Raw genomic sequence first — 17227 nt, 5'->3', positions numbered from 1 at the left:
CAACTAGCCTACCTGGTTAAATAAAGGTTAAATAAAAAATAAAAAATAAAAAATTTTGCAATGAGATTGGTAAAGTATAACTTGTTTGCAGTGCCTCTTTGTATGCAGTCTGTTGATTTACCAGAGCCTGGGGTTGCAGTTAGGTTTGTTTGCAGTCTGATGATTTACCAGGGACTGGGGATGCAGTCAGGTTTGTATGCAGTCTGATGATATACCAGGCCCTGGGGATGCAGTTAGGGTTGTATGCAGTCTGATGATATACCAGGGCCTGGGGATGCAGTTAGGTTTGTATGCAGTCTGATGACATACCAGGGCCTGAGGATGCACAGTTAGCTTTGTTTTCCTCTAGCTATTCTCCAGTTTGCTCCCAGCAGCTTTCATGGAACGTAGATCATTGTTAAACGAGGCTGCAGAGCGTTTGTTTGACTGAATGAATATGACAATGCCTTAAATGCAGCGTTAGATGTCAAGTATAAATTCTCATTCATTACAAATCTTCACTAATCAATCAACACATGCTTTCCGTTGTACGTATCAATATAATATTATTTAATGAAATACATTTTAAAAATACCCCTTTTTGTCAAGAAATTAAATAAACATTTCCTTTTCCGCGTTACCCACTCCAGTCAGCTGATGACGATGCTGCCAGTGTGACGTATAATCTAGTGGACGGGACGCTCCTTCAAAAACAACAGCAAATCAGACACCTCGGTGGCTTTCTAGCAAACATAGCTACAACATTCACGCTCTTTACACTGTTTTAGTGCACATTTGCCGATATGTTTTAGACATACTTCTGTTTTATAGCTATTTGCCTAATTTATTTTAATATTTACGTTGTTAGTCAGGCAGATGTCTTAAATTTGTATAGTCGCTCATGCTAACTAGATAGCTAGCTAACATCCCTGCCATGAGCTCACTAAACTTCTCCCCTCCTGTTAAAGAAGAGGGGGGTCTGCTGGACGTAGAAAGAAGCTCTGGGGCTGAACATTGTCGTGAAAGAGGAGAAGGAAGAGGAGGATGTCACAGTAAAACAACAAGTAGAGGGTGAGTGACTTGTGTCATGCTCAAAGTAGATGTCCTAACCGACTTGCCAAAACTATAGTTTGATAACAAGAAATGTGTTGTTTTAATGACTCCTACCTAAGTGTATGTAAACTTCCGACTTCAACTGTACATCTACATGATGTATTGTTACACCGTGTAGGAGCAGTATAGACCTAGTCTGTTCATTATATACTGTACATCTACATGATGTATTGTTACACCGTGTAGGAGCAGTATAGACCTAGTCTGTTCATTATATACTGTACATCTACATGGTGTATTGTTACACCATGTAGGAGCAGTATAGACCTAGTCTGTTCATTATATACATCTACATGATGTATTGTGATAGAGGAATTCTAAATTCCTTTGTTTTAATTGCCAAAACCAATTAGAACTCATTTCTAATTCATTAATGAATTGTAAGTTCATTAATTATGCATGAAGTAGATTGAGACCAGTCTTAAAAGCCAGGTAAAATAGCGTTTAATTCAAGTGAGTACTGACCCAAAATACAAAGAACATTACATTTTAAAGAAAGGGAACATAAGATGTCATCAGTTTCACACCCTCTCCCATCCTTACAATAGGTAGTATTCAGTCCTAGAGAAGTTTTACTCCCCTCATAAACTACATTCCAACCTGTCTAAAAGATATACTTCTCTCCACTAATGGAATCCAACCAAAACATTCTTATCTGTTTGAAAAACTATCTTATCCCTCCTCCTTAAATTTCCCAGGAGGCATCAGACAATTAATTCATTCTGCTTACATTTTCAGTAACAGCTCAACCAAAAACTCATACTTTTCAAATCATAACATAACAGTATTAGAATAAATGGTTCTAATCAATAATGTATACATAATTAATCATCTAAACTATAATTTCCTCTAACAATTGTTACACCGTGTAGCAGCAGTATAGACCTAGTCTGTTCATTATATACATCTACATGATGTATTGTTACACTGTGTAGCAGCAGTATAGACCTAGTCTGTTCATTTTATATACACTACCATTCAAACGTTTGGGGTCACTTAAAAATGTCCTTGTTTTTGAAAGAAAAGCACATTTTTTTTGTCCATTAAAATAACATAAAATTGATCCGAAATACATTATAGACATTGTTAATGTTGTAAATGACTATCGTAGCTGGAAAAACAGCAGACTTTTTAATGGAATATCGACAGTTGAAGTCGGAAGTTTACATACACTTAGGTTGTAGTCATTAAAACTATTTTTTTCAACCACTCCACAAATGTCTTGTTAACAAACTATAGTTTTGGCAAGTCGGTTAGGACATCTACTTTGTGCATGACACAAGTAATTTTTCCAACAATTGTTTACAGGCAGATTATTTCACTTATATTTCACAGTATCACAATTCCAGTGGGTCAGAAGTTTACATACACTAAGTTGACTGTGCCTTTAAACAGCTTGGAAAATTCCAGAAAGTTATGTCATGGCTTTAGAAGCTTCTGATTGTAGGTGTACCTGTGGATGTATTTCAAGGCCTACCTTCAAACTCAGTGCCTCTCTGCTTGACATCAAAGGAAATCAGTCAAGACTCAGAAAAACAAGTGTAGACCTCCAAATCTGGTTCATCCTTGGGAGCAGTTACCCAACGCCTGAAGGTACCACGTTCATCTGTACAAACAATAGTACGCAAGTATAAATACCATCGGACCACGCAGCCGTCATACCACTCTGGATGGAAATGTGTTCTGGCTCCTAGAGATGAACGTACTTTGGTGAGAAAAGATCAAATCAATCCCAGAACAACCGCAAAGCACCATGTGAAGATGCTGGAGGAAACAGGTACAAAAGTATCTATATCTACAGTAAAACAAGTCCTATATCGACATAACTTGAAAGGCCGCTCAGAAAGGAAGAAGCCACTGCTCCAAAACCGCCATAAAAAAACAGACTACGGTTTGCAACTGCACATGGGGACAAAGATCGAACTTTTTGGAGAAATGTCCTCTGGTCTGATGAAAAATAATAGTTTGGCCATAATGACCATTGTTATGTTTGGAGAAACAAAGGGGATATGAAGAACATCATCCTAACCTTGAAGCACGGGATGGCATCATCATGTTGTGTGGGTGCTTTGCTGCAGGAGGGACTGGTGCACTTCACAAAATAGATAGGACCATGAGGAAGGAAAATTATATGGATATATTGAAGCATCATCTCAAGACATCAGTCAGGAAGTTACAAGCTGGTCGCAAATGGGTCTTCCAAATGGACAATGACCCCAAGCATACTTCCATAAGATGAGGCAAAATGGCTTAAGGACAACAAAGTCAAGGTATTGGAGCGGCCATCACAAAGCACGGACCTCAATCCTATAGAAAATTTGTGGGCGAGTGCGAGCAAGGAGGCCTACAAAACCGGACTCAGTTTCACCAGCTTTGTCAGGAGGAATGGGCCAGAATTCACCAAACTTATTGTGGGAAACTTGTGGAAGGCTACCCGACGCATTTGACCCAAGTTAAACAATTTAAAGAAAATGCTACCAAATACTAATTGAGTGTATGTAAACTTCTGACCCACTGGGAATGTGATGAAAGAAATACAAGCTGAAATAAATAATTCTCTCTACTATTATTCTGACATTTCACATTCTTAAAATAAAGTGGTGATCCTAACTGACCTAAGACAGGGAATTTTTACTAGAATTAAATGTTGGGGATTGTGAAATACTGAATTTAAATGTATTTGGCTAAGGTGTATGTAAACTTCTGACTTGAACTGTGTATCCACCTTCATGGTTCACTGGACCCTATGATCACTTGGCGTACAGAGGCCCCATTATCAGCCACTATCACTCCTGTGTTCTAATGGCACGTTGTGTTAGCTAATCCAAGTTGATCATTTTAAGGCTAATCGATCAGTTGAAAACCCTTTTGCAATTATGTTAGCACAGCTGTGTGCTAACTGTTGTGCTGATTTAACAAAGTTTTTGTAAACAGTATGTGGGCCTTGTTCTTTATCAAAGCTTTTGTAAACGGTGTTTTTTCATGCAGCAATTCAACCATGAAGGCCTGATTCACACATTCTCTGAACAGTTGATGTTGAGATGTGTCTGTTACTTGAACTCTGTGATGCATTTATTTGGGCTGCAATCTGAGGTGCAGTTAACTCTAATGAATGTATCTTCTGCAGCAGAGGAAACTCTGGGTCTTCCTTTCCGGTGGCAATCCTTATGAGAGCCACCCATACCTTGTCACAACACAACTGATTGGCTCAAACGCATCAAAAAGGAAATAAATTCCACAAATTAACATTTAACAAGGCACACCTGTTAATTTAAATGAATTGCAGGTGACTACCTCATGAAGCTGGTTGAGATAATGCCAAGAGTGTGCAAAGCTGTCATCAAGGCAAAGGGTGACTGCTTTGAAGAGTCTCAAATATAAAATATATTTTGATTTGATTAACCCTTTTTTGGTTACTACATGATTCCATAGTTTTGATATATTCACTATTATTCTACAATTTAGAAATAAAGGAAAAACCCTTGAATGAGTAGGTGTCCAAACTTTTGACTGATACTGTATGTAAATGTGATACTTCAGTTGTTGTTTTTGTTACATTTGAAAAATGTATAAAAACCTGTTTTTGCTTTGTCATTATGGGGTATTGTGATGTCATTGTGGGGTATTGTGTGTAGATTGAGGGGAAAATATTGATTTAATCCATTTTAGAGTAACGGAACAAAATGTGGAAAAAGTGAAGGGGTCTGAATACTTTCCAAATGCACTGTGTATATATATGGGCAGTACTTAGTGACATCACTTCCTGAAACAGGAGGAACAAACAGGTTCAAAATATCAACATTCAATGTATAAAATATATGACCAAGCTGGAAGTGTAAACGCCAGCCCAGCCACAATCCTAGAGGTTCACTGTTGATCAACCTCCTCCTTCATATCTGAATCCTGATGATCAATCTCCTCCTTCACATTTGACTCTTGATGAGCAACCTCCTCCTTCACATCTGACTCCTGATGATCAACCTCCTCCTTCACATCTGACTCCAGTGATCAATCCAATGTCTTCTTTTTTGGGGAATCCCGATGGACGACGTCATCCAATAGGCCGTCATCATGACCAACGCCCACAAGTTAATTTTCATTCGGGTTTTCAATGGGAAGAGCATTAGCAAGAACTCCTGTCTGGTAAATTGTCTCATTTAATGGATTTACATTGGCAGGTGACCATGGAGAAACCTCAATTTTTTTTTTTTTTGTCAATCTCAAACTGCAGAAACACTGTTGGAATTCCTTATCAAAGTCTGTGGCCTGTGATGTTGGGACAAATGATAGTCCCTTATTATACAAGAGACCATATTCTACAGCACAACGGCAGAGTCATGTCTTCAGTGTAAAACTAACAATGACTCAATAATCCTTTTGGGAATGTTATGATGTCAAAGTTATGGGCGGAGTTAGAAAGTTGGCTGTCAGAAGTACAATTATACAATGTAAAATTATTTTTAATCTGTCTGTCTGCATATTTCAAGACATGGCGTTTGAGGGTGCAGTGAGATGCCCCAGAGTTGGATGATACTTTTCTCATCAATCATCTTAAAAATGATACTTAATTAAAACCTGGAAATCAACCAATCCTCTGTTGTCCTCTATTTTTGGAGTTATTACATTAAACCAATCAGATTTCAGAAGAATGCCAAAATCAGGTGTGAAGTAATATGGAGGACCAGCCCATTCCCTATGATGTAAACTACAACAGAAAAAAACTTAAATGTATAACTTCATATTAAAACAATCGTTTTCAGTCATGACTTGAGTGATTAAAGTAAACCACAGTTTTGGAAATACATAACACCATCTAACTATATATCAAATAATGTTTTCTATATGCAGTTATCTTAGCCAGCCAGCCAACGTTAGCTATTTAGCCAACTAGCTATTAGCCTAACCAGCGTTGCCAACCAGCACGGTTATGGTCAGTGAGCTGGAGCCCAACTAAAACTTAACTGCAGATCAAAAGAGAAGAGACATAGAATGATGGCAGTGAAAAAACACATGGAAATTGGAATTCACATGAAAATTCACCTCACTGGTTAGGGAACAACCTGCAGAAGACAGTCAGCTACATTTTAAATGTAGGGGTCGTTAAACAAAGGAACACAAAACGTATGCCATTTGTTTGAGAGGGAGACTAATGGAGCACAACTACCGGACTGCATAAATGAGACAGAATGATGGACGAAATGAAGCTTTAGACGTCATTGATCACTGCTGATAAAAGTGACATACTGCTTTGAAGTATACTGCTTAGCGATTTCGGCGCATGCCTCGTAGCTCCTATATTAAATGTAACACGCGTGCTACGGGTGAGTGTTGTTATAATAACATCAATATCGAAAAGTTGACAAAACAAAAAGGACTGTCAAAATATATCAAATTAACCTGAAAAATTACTCAATATCCCCCACTGTTGGCGAAAAAGTATAATACACCTAAACTAACAAAACCGGGCAAGTCAACTGGCTGGTGTTCATGAGTTTATAAAACGTGTACTTTATACATTTGTCATAAATTACCTGCAATGATGAGACACACAGTGGGGATGAATGATCAGTAGTCGACAGGATAAAAATAGCACTCCTAAAGAAGATGCATTTTCCAGTTAACTGCCAACTTGAAAGAGGGAACTATCATAAAACCCACATGGAAAACTGAGATTCTGCAAATAACATATAAAGAGAGGCTTATTTGACGCCAAACCAACAACAGTAGTTACCAGAACATGAATGGCTAATGTCAACTTTATACATTTCTATCCCAGGACCACTCAATTTTCAAATTATCCATAAATCTGCTGTGGATTACCCAGAATCCCATACCACTATCACTGAGTGTATTACACTGAGTGTAATGCAAACACACGATCCGCGCAGCGGTCTAAGGCACTGCATCTCAGTGCTAGTGGCGTAACTACAGACCCTAGTTCAAATCCAGGCTGTGATTGGGAGTCCCATAGGGCAGGGCACAAATTGGCCCTGCATCGTCTGGGTTAGGGTTTGGCCGGGGTAGGCCGTCAATGTAAATACGAATTTGTTCTTAACTGACTTGCCTAGATAAGGGTTAAATATATATTTTTTTAAATGTAACTTCATTACACCGTTACACTGGCATACAAACTCAGTAGCACAAAGTTGATCATCCATATGACGTGGAGAAATACGGCATTGTGGGTAGTTTGGAAGATTTCCCGAAATAAGTTAATAAATATGTAATAACACAAAACACATAACTGTTTGTACTTACAGGTAACCAGATCGTGCCTACAAATAGCTTACTACGTCTTTAACCACACTGTGTTGTTACACTGGTGAGTAAAAACGAATGATTCCTACCCTTTAACTTGTCTGAAAATTAAATAAACATTTTAGTCAACTGCGTTACCCACTCCAGTCAACAGAGGGCGGTCTGTGACTTTAAGGCGATGCCGCTAGTGTGACGTATAATCTAGTGGACGGAACGCTTCTTTCAACAGCAGCAACACGTAGTCAGAAACCTCGGTAGCTTGCTAGACAAAATAGCTGAACCAATACAGCTCTTTGGACGCTTTCGTGTATATTAGTCACTGTGTTTAAAACCCACTTCTGACGTGTAGTTAGTTGTCCGATTTAATTTAATATTTACGTCGTTGTTGTTATTATTCAGCTAGCGGGCTGGGTAAGTTAGCATTAGCCTAGCTAGCTAGCATTCTCGACCATGAGCTCACTAAGCTACTCTCCTCCTGATAAAGAAGAGGAGGTCTGCTGCACGGAGAAAGAAGCTCTCGTCAAAGAGGAGGAGGAAGAGGAGGCTGTTACAATACAAAAACAAGTAGAGGTTGAGGCTTTTACCGTGAAAGAAGAAGAGAAAGACGTTACAGTTAAAGAAGAGGAAGACGCGTTCAGAGTGAAAGAGGAGGAGGATGTTACAGTAAAAGAAGAGGAGGCAGAGAAAGAGGAGGATGCAGTTTTTGGAGTGAAAGAGGAGGAGATGACTGTCACATCCAAAAAGGAGGAGGAAGAAGAGGAGGCAACTGGATATCTCGGGCCGGTTTCCCAGACGCATCTTAAGGCATCCAACTATGAAATTAGCCTTATGATGCCTTCGGGAAACCGGTCCCTGGTTAATACTAGTAAGTACTGTCTTAAATACAGACTGATAAATACAACTGATGTTTGGTGTTAATGGCGAAATCTGCAATTGTTACATCCATATTTGGTCTTTTAAATTATTTATATATAGCCATTGATTATTGAATATAACACATGCCTCATGAGCTTAGTTCAACTGTTTTACCCCATCAGAACCCCAAATAAGCTTTTTTTTATTCCATGTCTAGAAACAATGTAAATCAACACTGTATAGCCTCAACGTGGTTAAAACTATGTTGATGTCATGGATGGTCAGTCCTTGCATCCATAGGCCTGTCTATGAATTTGAGAGTAGTTACATTTCTCCAGCCCCATCATCTTATTACCGAAACAGTGGTGGAATTACAGCTTTGTTATTGTTTGAACTGCAAGTTGGTTGATTGATTTATGTGTGGCTTTTTTAAAGGGACAAACTGGGTTTTAAACAGAACAAAATGGCTGCCCAGAGACTTGGTTTGGTAAACAGCTGAGGGATGGGGGCTGAAGAAATGTAACCACTCTTGTGCCGAGTGGATGTCGAAAGACCGAGAGCTGGACATTGTCATTCACAATTGATTTCATTAAGCCTTTGTTTACTGTTTGAGGTGAAGAAAAACTTACTTTGAGAAGCTCCACAACTCATTAGTGGTGGTGTGTTAAGACAATCAGAAATACTATCAGACATCCCCAAATGGGCACATTTATAGACCTACATTTGTACGCAGGCCAGGTAGACTAGTCCTACTTCTGTATGCGTAATCAGTTGTGCGTCCCTACTCAACATTGACAGGAGTGTTTCAAATGAAAGACAATGAATAAATTGATAAAACTGGCGCATCTTGTGGGGTCAGGTCTGGGTGGTCTGCCATGGGCCGTTTCATTTAGTGTCTCTCCTTCAGGGAACAGTACTTGTAGTTATAAAGTTAAGCTTGTCATATTATGAACTTCAACTTAAATACTGGATCTAGCAGTCAAACAATTTTTTTGACTGAGGTTAGGTAACACTGTCACATCATAAATCTCACTATAATTGCGAATTTCAGTAAGCATTTTTCTATGGCTGGCCATGCTTTCCATCTGGCTACCCCTACCCCGGTCAACTACCCGGCACCCTCCACAGCAACTCGCCAAACCCCCACCATTTCTCCTTCAACCAAATATCCAGATAGCAGATGTTATGAAAGAGCTGCAAAATCTGGACCCCTATAAATCAGCGGGCTAGACAATATGGACCCTCTCTTTCTAAAATTCTGCCAAAATTGTTGCAACCCCTGTTACTAGCCTGTTCAACCTCTCTTTCGTATCACCTGAGATTCCCAAAGATTGGAAAGCTGCTGCAATCATCCCCCTCTTCAAAGGGGGAGACACTCTAGACCCACACTGCTACAGACCTATATCTATCCTACCCTGCCTTTCTAAGGTCTTTGAAAGCCAAGTTAACAAGCAGATTACCGACCATTTCGAATCCCACCGTACCTTCTCCGCTATGCAATCTGGTTTCAGAGCTGGTCCTGGGTGCACCTCACCCACGCTCAAGGTCCTAAACGATATCATAACCGCCATCGATAAGAGACATTACTGTGCAGCCGTATTCATCAACCTGACCAAGGCTTTCAACTCTGTCAGTCACCACATTCATTATTGGCAGACTAAACAGCCTTGGTTTCTCAAATGACTGCCTCCCCTGTTTCACCAACTACTTCTCTGACAGAGTTCAATGTGTCAAATCGGAGGGCCTGTTGTCCGGACCTCTGGCAGTCTCTATGGGGGTGCCACAGGGCTCAATTTTCAGGCCGACTCTTCTCTCTATACATCAATGATGTTGCTCTTGCTGCTGGTGATTCTTTGATCCACCTCTACGCAGGCGACACCGTTCTGTATACTTCTGGCCCTTCTTTGGACACTGTGTTAACCTGTCTGGTACCCGTGTGACGGTAGCGTCCCACCTCGCCAACAGCCAGTGAACTTGCAGGGCGCCAAATTCAAAACGACAGAAATCCCATAATTAAAATTCCTCAAACATACAACTATTATACACAATTTTAAAGATAAACTTCTTGTAAATCCAACCACGGTGTCCGATTTCAAAAAGGCGTTACGGCGAAAGCTCACCACGCGAATATGTTAGGTTAGCGCCTAGTCACAGAAAACCATACAGCCATTTTCCAACCAAGGAGAGGTGTCACAAAAGTCAGAAATTGCGTTAAAATGAATCACTTACCTTTGATGATCTTCATCTGGTGGCACTCCCAGGTCTCCATGTTAGACAAATGTTTTTTTTATTTCGATAATGTCCCCCTTTATGTCCAAAAACCTCTCAACATCCAGACAAAATGATTTTTTTTTTTTACTTCAAATGGCTGCAGGGGCAGTATTATGTAGCTTGGATGAAAATGTTCTCATTGTAATATATGCATATTATTATTAGTATTGGATAGAAAACACTCTAAAGTTTCCAAAACTGTCAAAATATTGTCTGTGAGTATAACATAACTGATATTGCAGGCGAAACCCTGAGGAAAATCAAAACGGGAAGTTGCTTCTATTTTGAAAAATCCATGTTCCATAACCTCCCATTGCTCCTTTTAAAGGGATATGAACCAGATTCCTTTTCCTATCGCTTCCTCAAGGTGTCAGTCTTCATAGTTTCAGGCTTTTATTTTGAAAAATGAGCCAGAACGAGTTGTCAAGTTGTTACATGAGTTTTGCTCGCACAAGAGTTTGGACAGCTATTGTTTTTCCCTCTCCTACTGTGAAAGACATTTGCGGTTGATATATTATCGATTGTATATTTTAAAAACAACCTGATTGATTATAAAAAACATTTGACATGTTCCTGTGGACATTATGGAAACTATTTGGAATTTGTTTGCGTTGTCGTGACCGCTCTTTCCTGTAGATTTCTGAACATAACGCGACAAACAAACTGAGGTATTTTGGATAAAAAAATAATCTTTTTGGAGCAAACTGAACATTTGTTGTGTAACTGGGAGTCTCGTGAGTGAAAACATCCAAAGATCAAAGGTAAACGATTAATTTCATTGCTTTTCTGATTTTCGTGACTGAGCTACCTGGTGCTAAGTGTACTTGATGTTTTATCGTGCGATCAATAAACTTACACAAACGCTTGGATTGCTTTCACTGTAAAGCATAATTTGACACGACAGGTAGATTAACAAAAGGCTAAGCTGTGTTTTCCTATATTGCACTTGTGATTTCATGAATATAAATATTTCTAATAATTTATAATAATAATATATGCTATTTAGCGTTTGTTGACACTCATCCCGATAGGGAGATTGCAGCCATAACAAGTTAAAGTACAATAAAAGTTCGTAGAAACATGTCAAACGATGTTTAAATCAATCCTCAGGTTGTTTTTGTCATAAATAATCAATAATATTTCAACCGGACAAAAGGTTTGTCAATAGAAAAGGAGAAACAAGAAAGGCGTGCTCCCGATCACACGCTGGGCTCATGGCTGGAAATTTCCACCGTCCACTCATTGAAAGTGCTGTATCTCCCTCATTTTCAGAGTAAAAGCCTGAAACAATGCCTAATGACTGGCCACATGTAGAAGAAGCCATAGAGATCGTGAACTGGGTCCTAAGTCTTTGTATGGTGGATAGGCGTTCAATGGAAAAACAGCCTTTCAAAATAATAGTACTTCCTGGAAGGATTTTCCTCAGGTTCTCGCCTGCCATATCAGTTCTGTTATACTCGCAGACATTATTTTAACAGTTTTGGAAACTTTAGAGTGTTTTCTATTATATGCATATCCTAGCTTCTTGGCCTGAGTAGCAAGTAGTTTAATTTGGGCATGCTTTTCATCCAAAATTCCAAATGCTGCCCCCTACCCTAGTGAAGTTAACTAACCTCCAGACGAGCTTCAATGCCATACAACTCCTTCCTTGGCCTCCAACTGCTTTTAAACTAAATGCATGCTCTTCAACCAGTCGCTGCCCGCACCTCCCCGCCGTCCAGCATCACTACTCTGGACGGTTCTGACTTAGAATATGTGAACAACTACAAATACCTATGTGTCTGGTTAGACTGTCAACTCTCCTTCCAGACTCACATTAAGCATCTCCAATCCTAAATTAAATCTAGAATTGGCTTCCTATTTCACAACAAAGCATCCTTCATTCATGCTGCCAAACATACCCTCGTAAAACTGACCATCCTACCGATCCTCGATGATGTCATTTACAAAATAGCAGCTCACAGATTACTGCACCTGTACATAGCCCATCTGCCAATAGCCCATCCAACTACCTCATCCCCATACAGTATTTATTTATTTCTTGCTCCTTTGCACCCCAGTATCTCTACTTGCACATTCATCTTCTGCACATCTATCATTCCAGTGTCTAATTGGTATATTGTAATTACTTTGCCACCATGGCCTATTTATTTCCTTACCTCCCTTATCTCACCTCATTTGCACACACTCTATATAGATTTTCTTCAACTTTATTGTTGACTGTATGTTTTGTTTATTCCACGTGTAACTCTGTGTTGTTGTATGTGTCAAACTTCTTTGCTTTATCTTGGCCAGGTCGCAATTGTAAATGAGAACTTGTTCTCAACTTGCCTACCTGGTTAAATAAAGGTGAACAAATAATAAATGAACAGTGGATTTCTGCTGTTGTGGGACTTTAAAACCGTCTGTCTGACTTTGTCGATCATACAGGAGAGAGACGGGACTATCTTGGATCCTCTGGGGAGCTTCAACAACCTCATGAAGCTGATGAGGCAAAGAAGAGTCCCTCTGGATCAGAACACCTCAGTAAACAACAGCAGAGAGCCACAGGAGAGAAACCTTACTGCTGCTCCGACTGTGGGAAACATTTCTCAAGATCAAATTCATTAAAAGTACACCTGAGAATTCACACTGGAGGGAAATCTCACTGGTGCTCTGACTGTGGGAAAAGATTTAACTCTACAGTAGACCTTAAAATACATCATAGAATTCACACAGGAGAGAAATCTTATGGCTGTGATCAATGTGGGAACAGTTTTTCTCAGCTAAAAACCCTGAAATCACACCAGAGAACACACACAGGAGAGAAACCTTATGGCTGTGATCAATGTGGGAAGAGTTTTACTGTGTCAAGCTCCTTGATAGTGCACCAGAGAACACACACAGGAGAGAAGCTTCACCATTGTTCATTTTGTGGCAAAAGCTTTTCAACATCACACACCTTGAAGGTGCACCAGAGAATGCACACAGGAGAGCGACCTTATAGCTGTAATCAATGTGGGAAGTGTTTTTTTACATCTAGCAATCTGACAAAACACCAGAGAACACACACAGGAGAGAAACCATTTAGCTGTAATCAATGTGGCAAGAGTTTTGTTCAATCTGGAGATCTGAAGATACACCAGAGACTACACACAGGAGAGAAACCTTATGGCTGTGATCAATGTGGGAAGAGTTTTAATCAGTCAAGCAGCCTGATAGTACACCAGAGAACACACACAGGAGAGAAACCTTATGGCTGTGATCAATGTGGGAAGAGTTTTAATCAGTCAAGCAGCCTGATAGTACACCAGAGAACACACACAGGAGAGAAACCATATAGCTGTACTCAATGTGGGAAGAGTTTTGTTACATCTGGCTGTCTGATTACACACCAGAGAACACACACAGGAGAGAAACCTTATACCTGTGATCAATGTGGGAAGAGTTTTACTCAGTTAAACAGCCTGATTGTGCATCTGAGAACACACACAGGAGAGAAACCATATAGCTGTAGTCAATGTGGGAAGAAGTTTAATTGGCTCAACAGCCTGGTATCACACCAGAGAACACACACGGGAGAGAAACCTCATAGCTGTAATCAATGTGACAAGAGATTCTCAGATAAAAGATATCTGATTAAACATCAGAAAATACATGGATGAAGGAGTTGTTTCATGATGTCACTGTCACTGTTTTTAACATTGTTGTAGGATCATTTTAATGTTTGTTCAATTGATTTGAGATTTTTGTTGTAAAGGGTTTTAACACGGTTTCCCATGCTTGTTCAATGAACCATAAACAATTCATGAACATGCACCTGTGGAACGGCCCTTAAGACACTAACATCTTACAGACTGTAGGCAATTAAGGTCACAGCGGCCTTTCTACTGACACCAAAAGAAAGATGCACAGAGTCCCTCACCATATGCATTAACGTGCCTTAGGCATGCTGCAAAGAGGCATGAGGACTGCAGATGGGACCAAGGCAATAAATTGCAATGTCCGTACTGTGAGACAGGGAGCAACAGGGAGACAAGACGGACAGCTGATCACCCTCGCAGTGGCAGTCCAGACCGTCCACAATAGGCTGAGAGAGGCTGGACTGAGGGCTTGTAGGCCTGTTGTAAGGCAGGTCATCACCAGACATCACCGGCAACAATGTCGCCTATGGGCACAAACCCACCGTCGCTGGACCAGACAGGACCGTCAAAAAGTGCTCTTCACTGACGAGTCGCAGTTTTGTCTCACTAGGGGTGATGGTCGGATTTCCGTTTATCGTCGAAGGAATGAGCATTTCACCGAGGCCTGTACTCTGGAGTGGGATTGATTTGGAGGTGGAGGGTCCGTCATGGTCTGGAGCGATGTGTCACAGCATCATTGGCCTGAGCTTGTTGTCATTGCATGGAAGACATCCTGTGTGGTACTCTTCCTGCAGGCTCATCCTGCCATGACCCTCCAGCATGAGAATGTCACCAACCACACTGCTCGTTCTGTGTGATTTTCTGCAAAACAGGAATGCGTTCTGCCAAGGCCAGCGAAGAGCCCGAATCTCAATCCTTTGAGCACATCTGGGACCTGTTGGATTGGAGGGTGAGGGCTAGGGCCATTCCCCCCAGAAATGTCCGGGAACTTGCTGGTGCCTTGGTGAATGAGTGGGGTAACATCACACAGCAAGAACTAGCATGAGGAGGAGATGCACTGCAGTACTTAATGCAGCTGGTGGCCTTTTGATTTTGACCCTCCTTTGTTCAGGGACACATTATTCAATTTCTGTTAATCACATGTCTCTGGGACTTGTTCAGTTTGTCTCTCAGTTTTTGAATCTTGTTATGTTCATACACATGTTAAGTTTGCTGGAAGTAAACGCAGTTGACAGTGAGAGGACGTTTCTTTTTTTGCTGAGTTTGTTGTCTTAAGGGAGAAGGTGTTACGGGCTTTGGTTTTTCCATTTATGTTTTGAGGATGGACTTCAGCACGTATAGCTCATTACCATGTAGGGTGCACTGATTGTCTCCTCCTTAGTATGTGTTACACCTGTGCTGGCTTGTCCATCCCGTTATTTGGAAGGCGTTTCACCTGAGCTGGCCCAGGTTCTATTTAAGAGTGGCTGGCCCAGGTGCTCCGGATGCTATTTAAGAGTGGCTGGCCCAGTGCTCCAGATGCTATTTAAGAGTGGCTGGCCCAGGCGCTCCAGATGCTAAATGTAATGTAATGTAATTTAAGAGTGGCTGGCCAAGTGCTCCCTGTTTATAATTAAGATTGGCTGGCTAAGTGCTTCTGGTTATAATTAAGAGTGGCTGGCCAAGTGCTCCTGGTTATAATTAAGAGTGGCTGGCCAAGTGTTCCAGTTGATGGCCCATGTGCTCCAGATGCTATTTAAGAGTGTCTAGCCCAGTGCTTCAGGTGCTATTTTAGAATGTCTGTCCCAGATGCTCCAGGATCTATTTAAGAGTGGCTGGCCAAGTGCTCCCTGTTATAATTAAGATTGGCTGGCTAAGTGCTTCTGGTTATAATTAAGAGTGGCTGGCCAAGTGCTCCTGGTTATAATTAAGAGTGGCTGGCTAAGTGCTTCTGGTTATAATTAAGAGTGGCTGGCCAAGTGCTCCTGGTTATAATTAAGAGTGGCTGGCCAAGTGCATCACCCATAGAATCATATTGTTGATATTTTAATCAATGGCATTTCCTTAGGATGCTCATTAGTCTTTCAATCTTCTGTTTTTTTTATCCTCTTATGTTGTGTACTAAATATTTCTGTTTATTCTTGTTTGTTTTTTCCCTGTGAAGCCATTGTGTTGCATCCATGTCTGAAATGTACTATAGAAATAAAGCTTGATTTAAACATATTGCAAACCATATTAACCCAATGACCGACAATCAACAGATTCTTGCAAAACCAATGAACAAATATGTGCAAAAGCAACACATATCTTGGTCCATCTTAGTATGAAAAACTGTATAAAGTCAGTATATCTTCCACTATGTGGGAGGGAGCGGTCGCATTCGCACTTCGCTCTGCAGGTTGTATAACTTTTTCATTACATTTCATTATAGTACAACGGTTGATTTGTCTAATCTTAGCAATTATTCTTAGCTAGCTACATAGCCGTCCTTGTATCAGAGATAATTGCATAATTATCGTATTTCGTCGCCCTAACGTAGCCTTCACTGCTATTCGCCCAGGAGCTAGCAAGCGCTAGCTAACGCACACAGATTAGCATCACTGTAGTGCTATTCACTCAACTGAACGACTTGATTAGTCTAGTGTTAGCTAGCTACATAGCTGTCTTTGTTTCCAAGATAATTGTGTAGTTTAGTGTGTGTAGCCTTGGAGTGATTATCTTAATTCACTGAGGTTCGCTAGCCAGCTATTTGTCGTCCTTAACGTAGGAGACTCTGCTAGCTAGCCAACAGCTAACAGCTAGCCAACGTCTACTGTTTCGAATTCAATCACCGGTCAGGTAGTATCACATTTTCATTTCATTTCATTACAGTACAACGGTTTGATTTGTTTGATCGTAGCTAGCTACATAGCCGTCTTTGTTTCAAAGATAATTGTGTAGTCTAGAGCGATTTCCTAGGTTAGCTAGCCAGCTATTGTCGTTCTTTTAACGCAACGTAACGTAAACAACACTGCTAGCTAGCCAGCTAGCCCCCGAATAGTAGCACTGTAGAAACTATTACACTCAACGGAACGACTTGATTAGTGTAGTGTCAACAACGCAGCCACTGCCAGCTAGCCTACTTTAGCAGTACTGTATCATTTTAATCA

General features: G+C 40.5%; 1 protein-coding gene across 1 annotated transcript; it reads left to right on the top strand.

The window, feature by feature from the left end:
* Positions 1 to 7455: 7455 nt before the first annotated feature.
* LOC118370079 (zinc finger protein OZF-like) lies at positions 7456 to 16299 on the top strand. The gene is made up of 2 exons (XM_035754872.2): positions 7456 to 8215; positions 12907 to 16299. Exons 1-2 carry the CDS (start codon positions 7801 to 7803, stop codon positions 14118 to 14120), a joined length of 1629 nt encoding a protein of 542 aa, XP_035610765.2. The 5' UTR covers positions 7456 to 7800; the 3' UTR covers positions 14121 to 16299.
* The last annotated feature ends 928 nt before the right edge of the window (positions 16300 to 17227 follow it).

The sequence above is a fragment of the Oncorhynchus keta genome, chromosome 37 (assembly GCF_023373465.1).
Source record: "Oncorhynchus keta strain PuntledgeMale-10-30-2019 chromosome 37, Oket_V2, whole genome shotgun sequence".
NCBI classification, from domain to species: Eukaryota; Metazoa; Chordata; class Actinopteri; order Salmoniformes; family Salmonidae; genus Oncorhynchus; species Oncorhynchus keta.
This window is presented reverse-complemented; position numbering and strand designations above follow the sequence as displayed.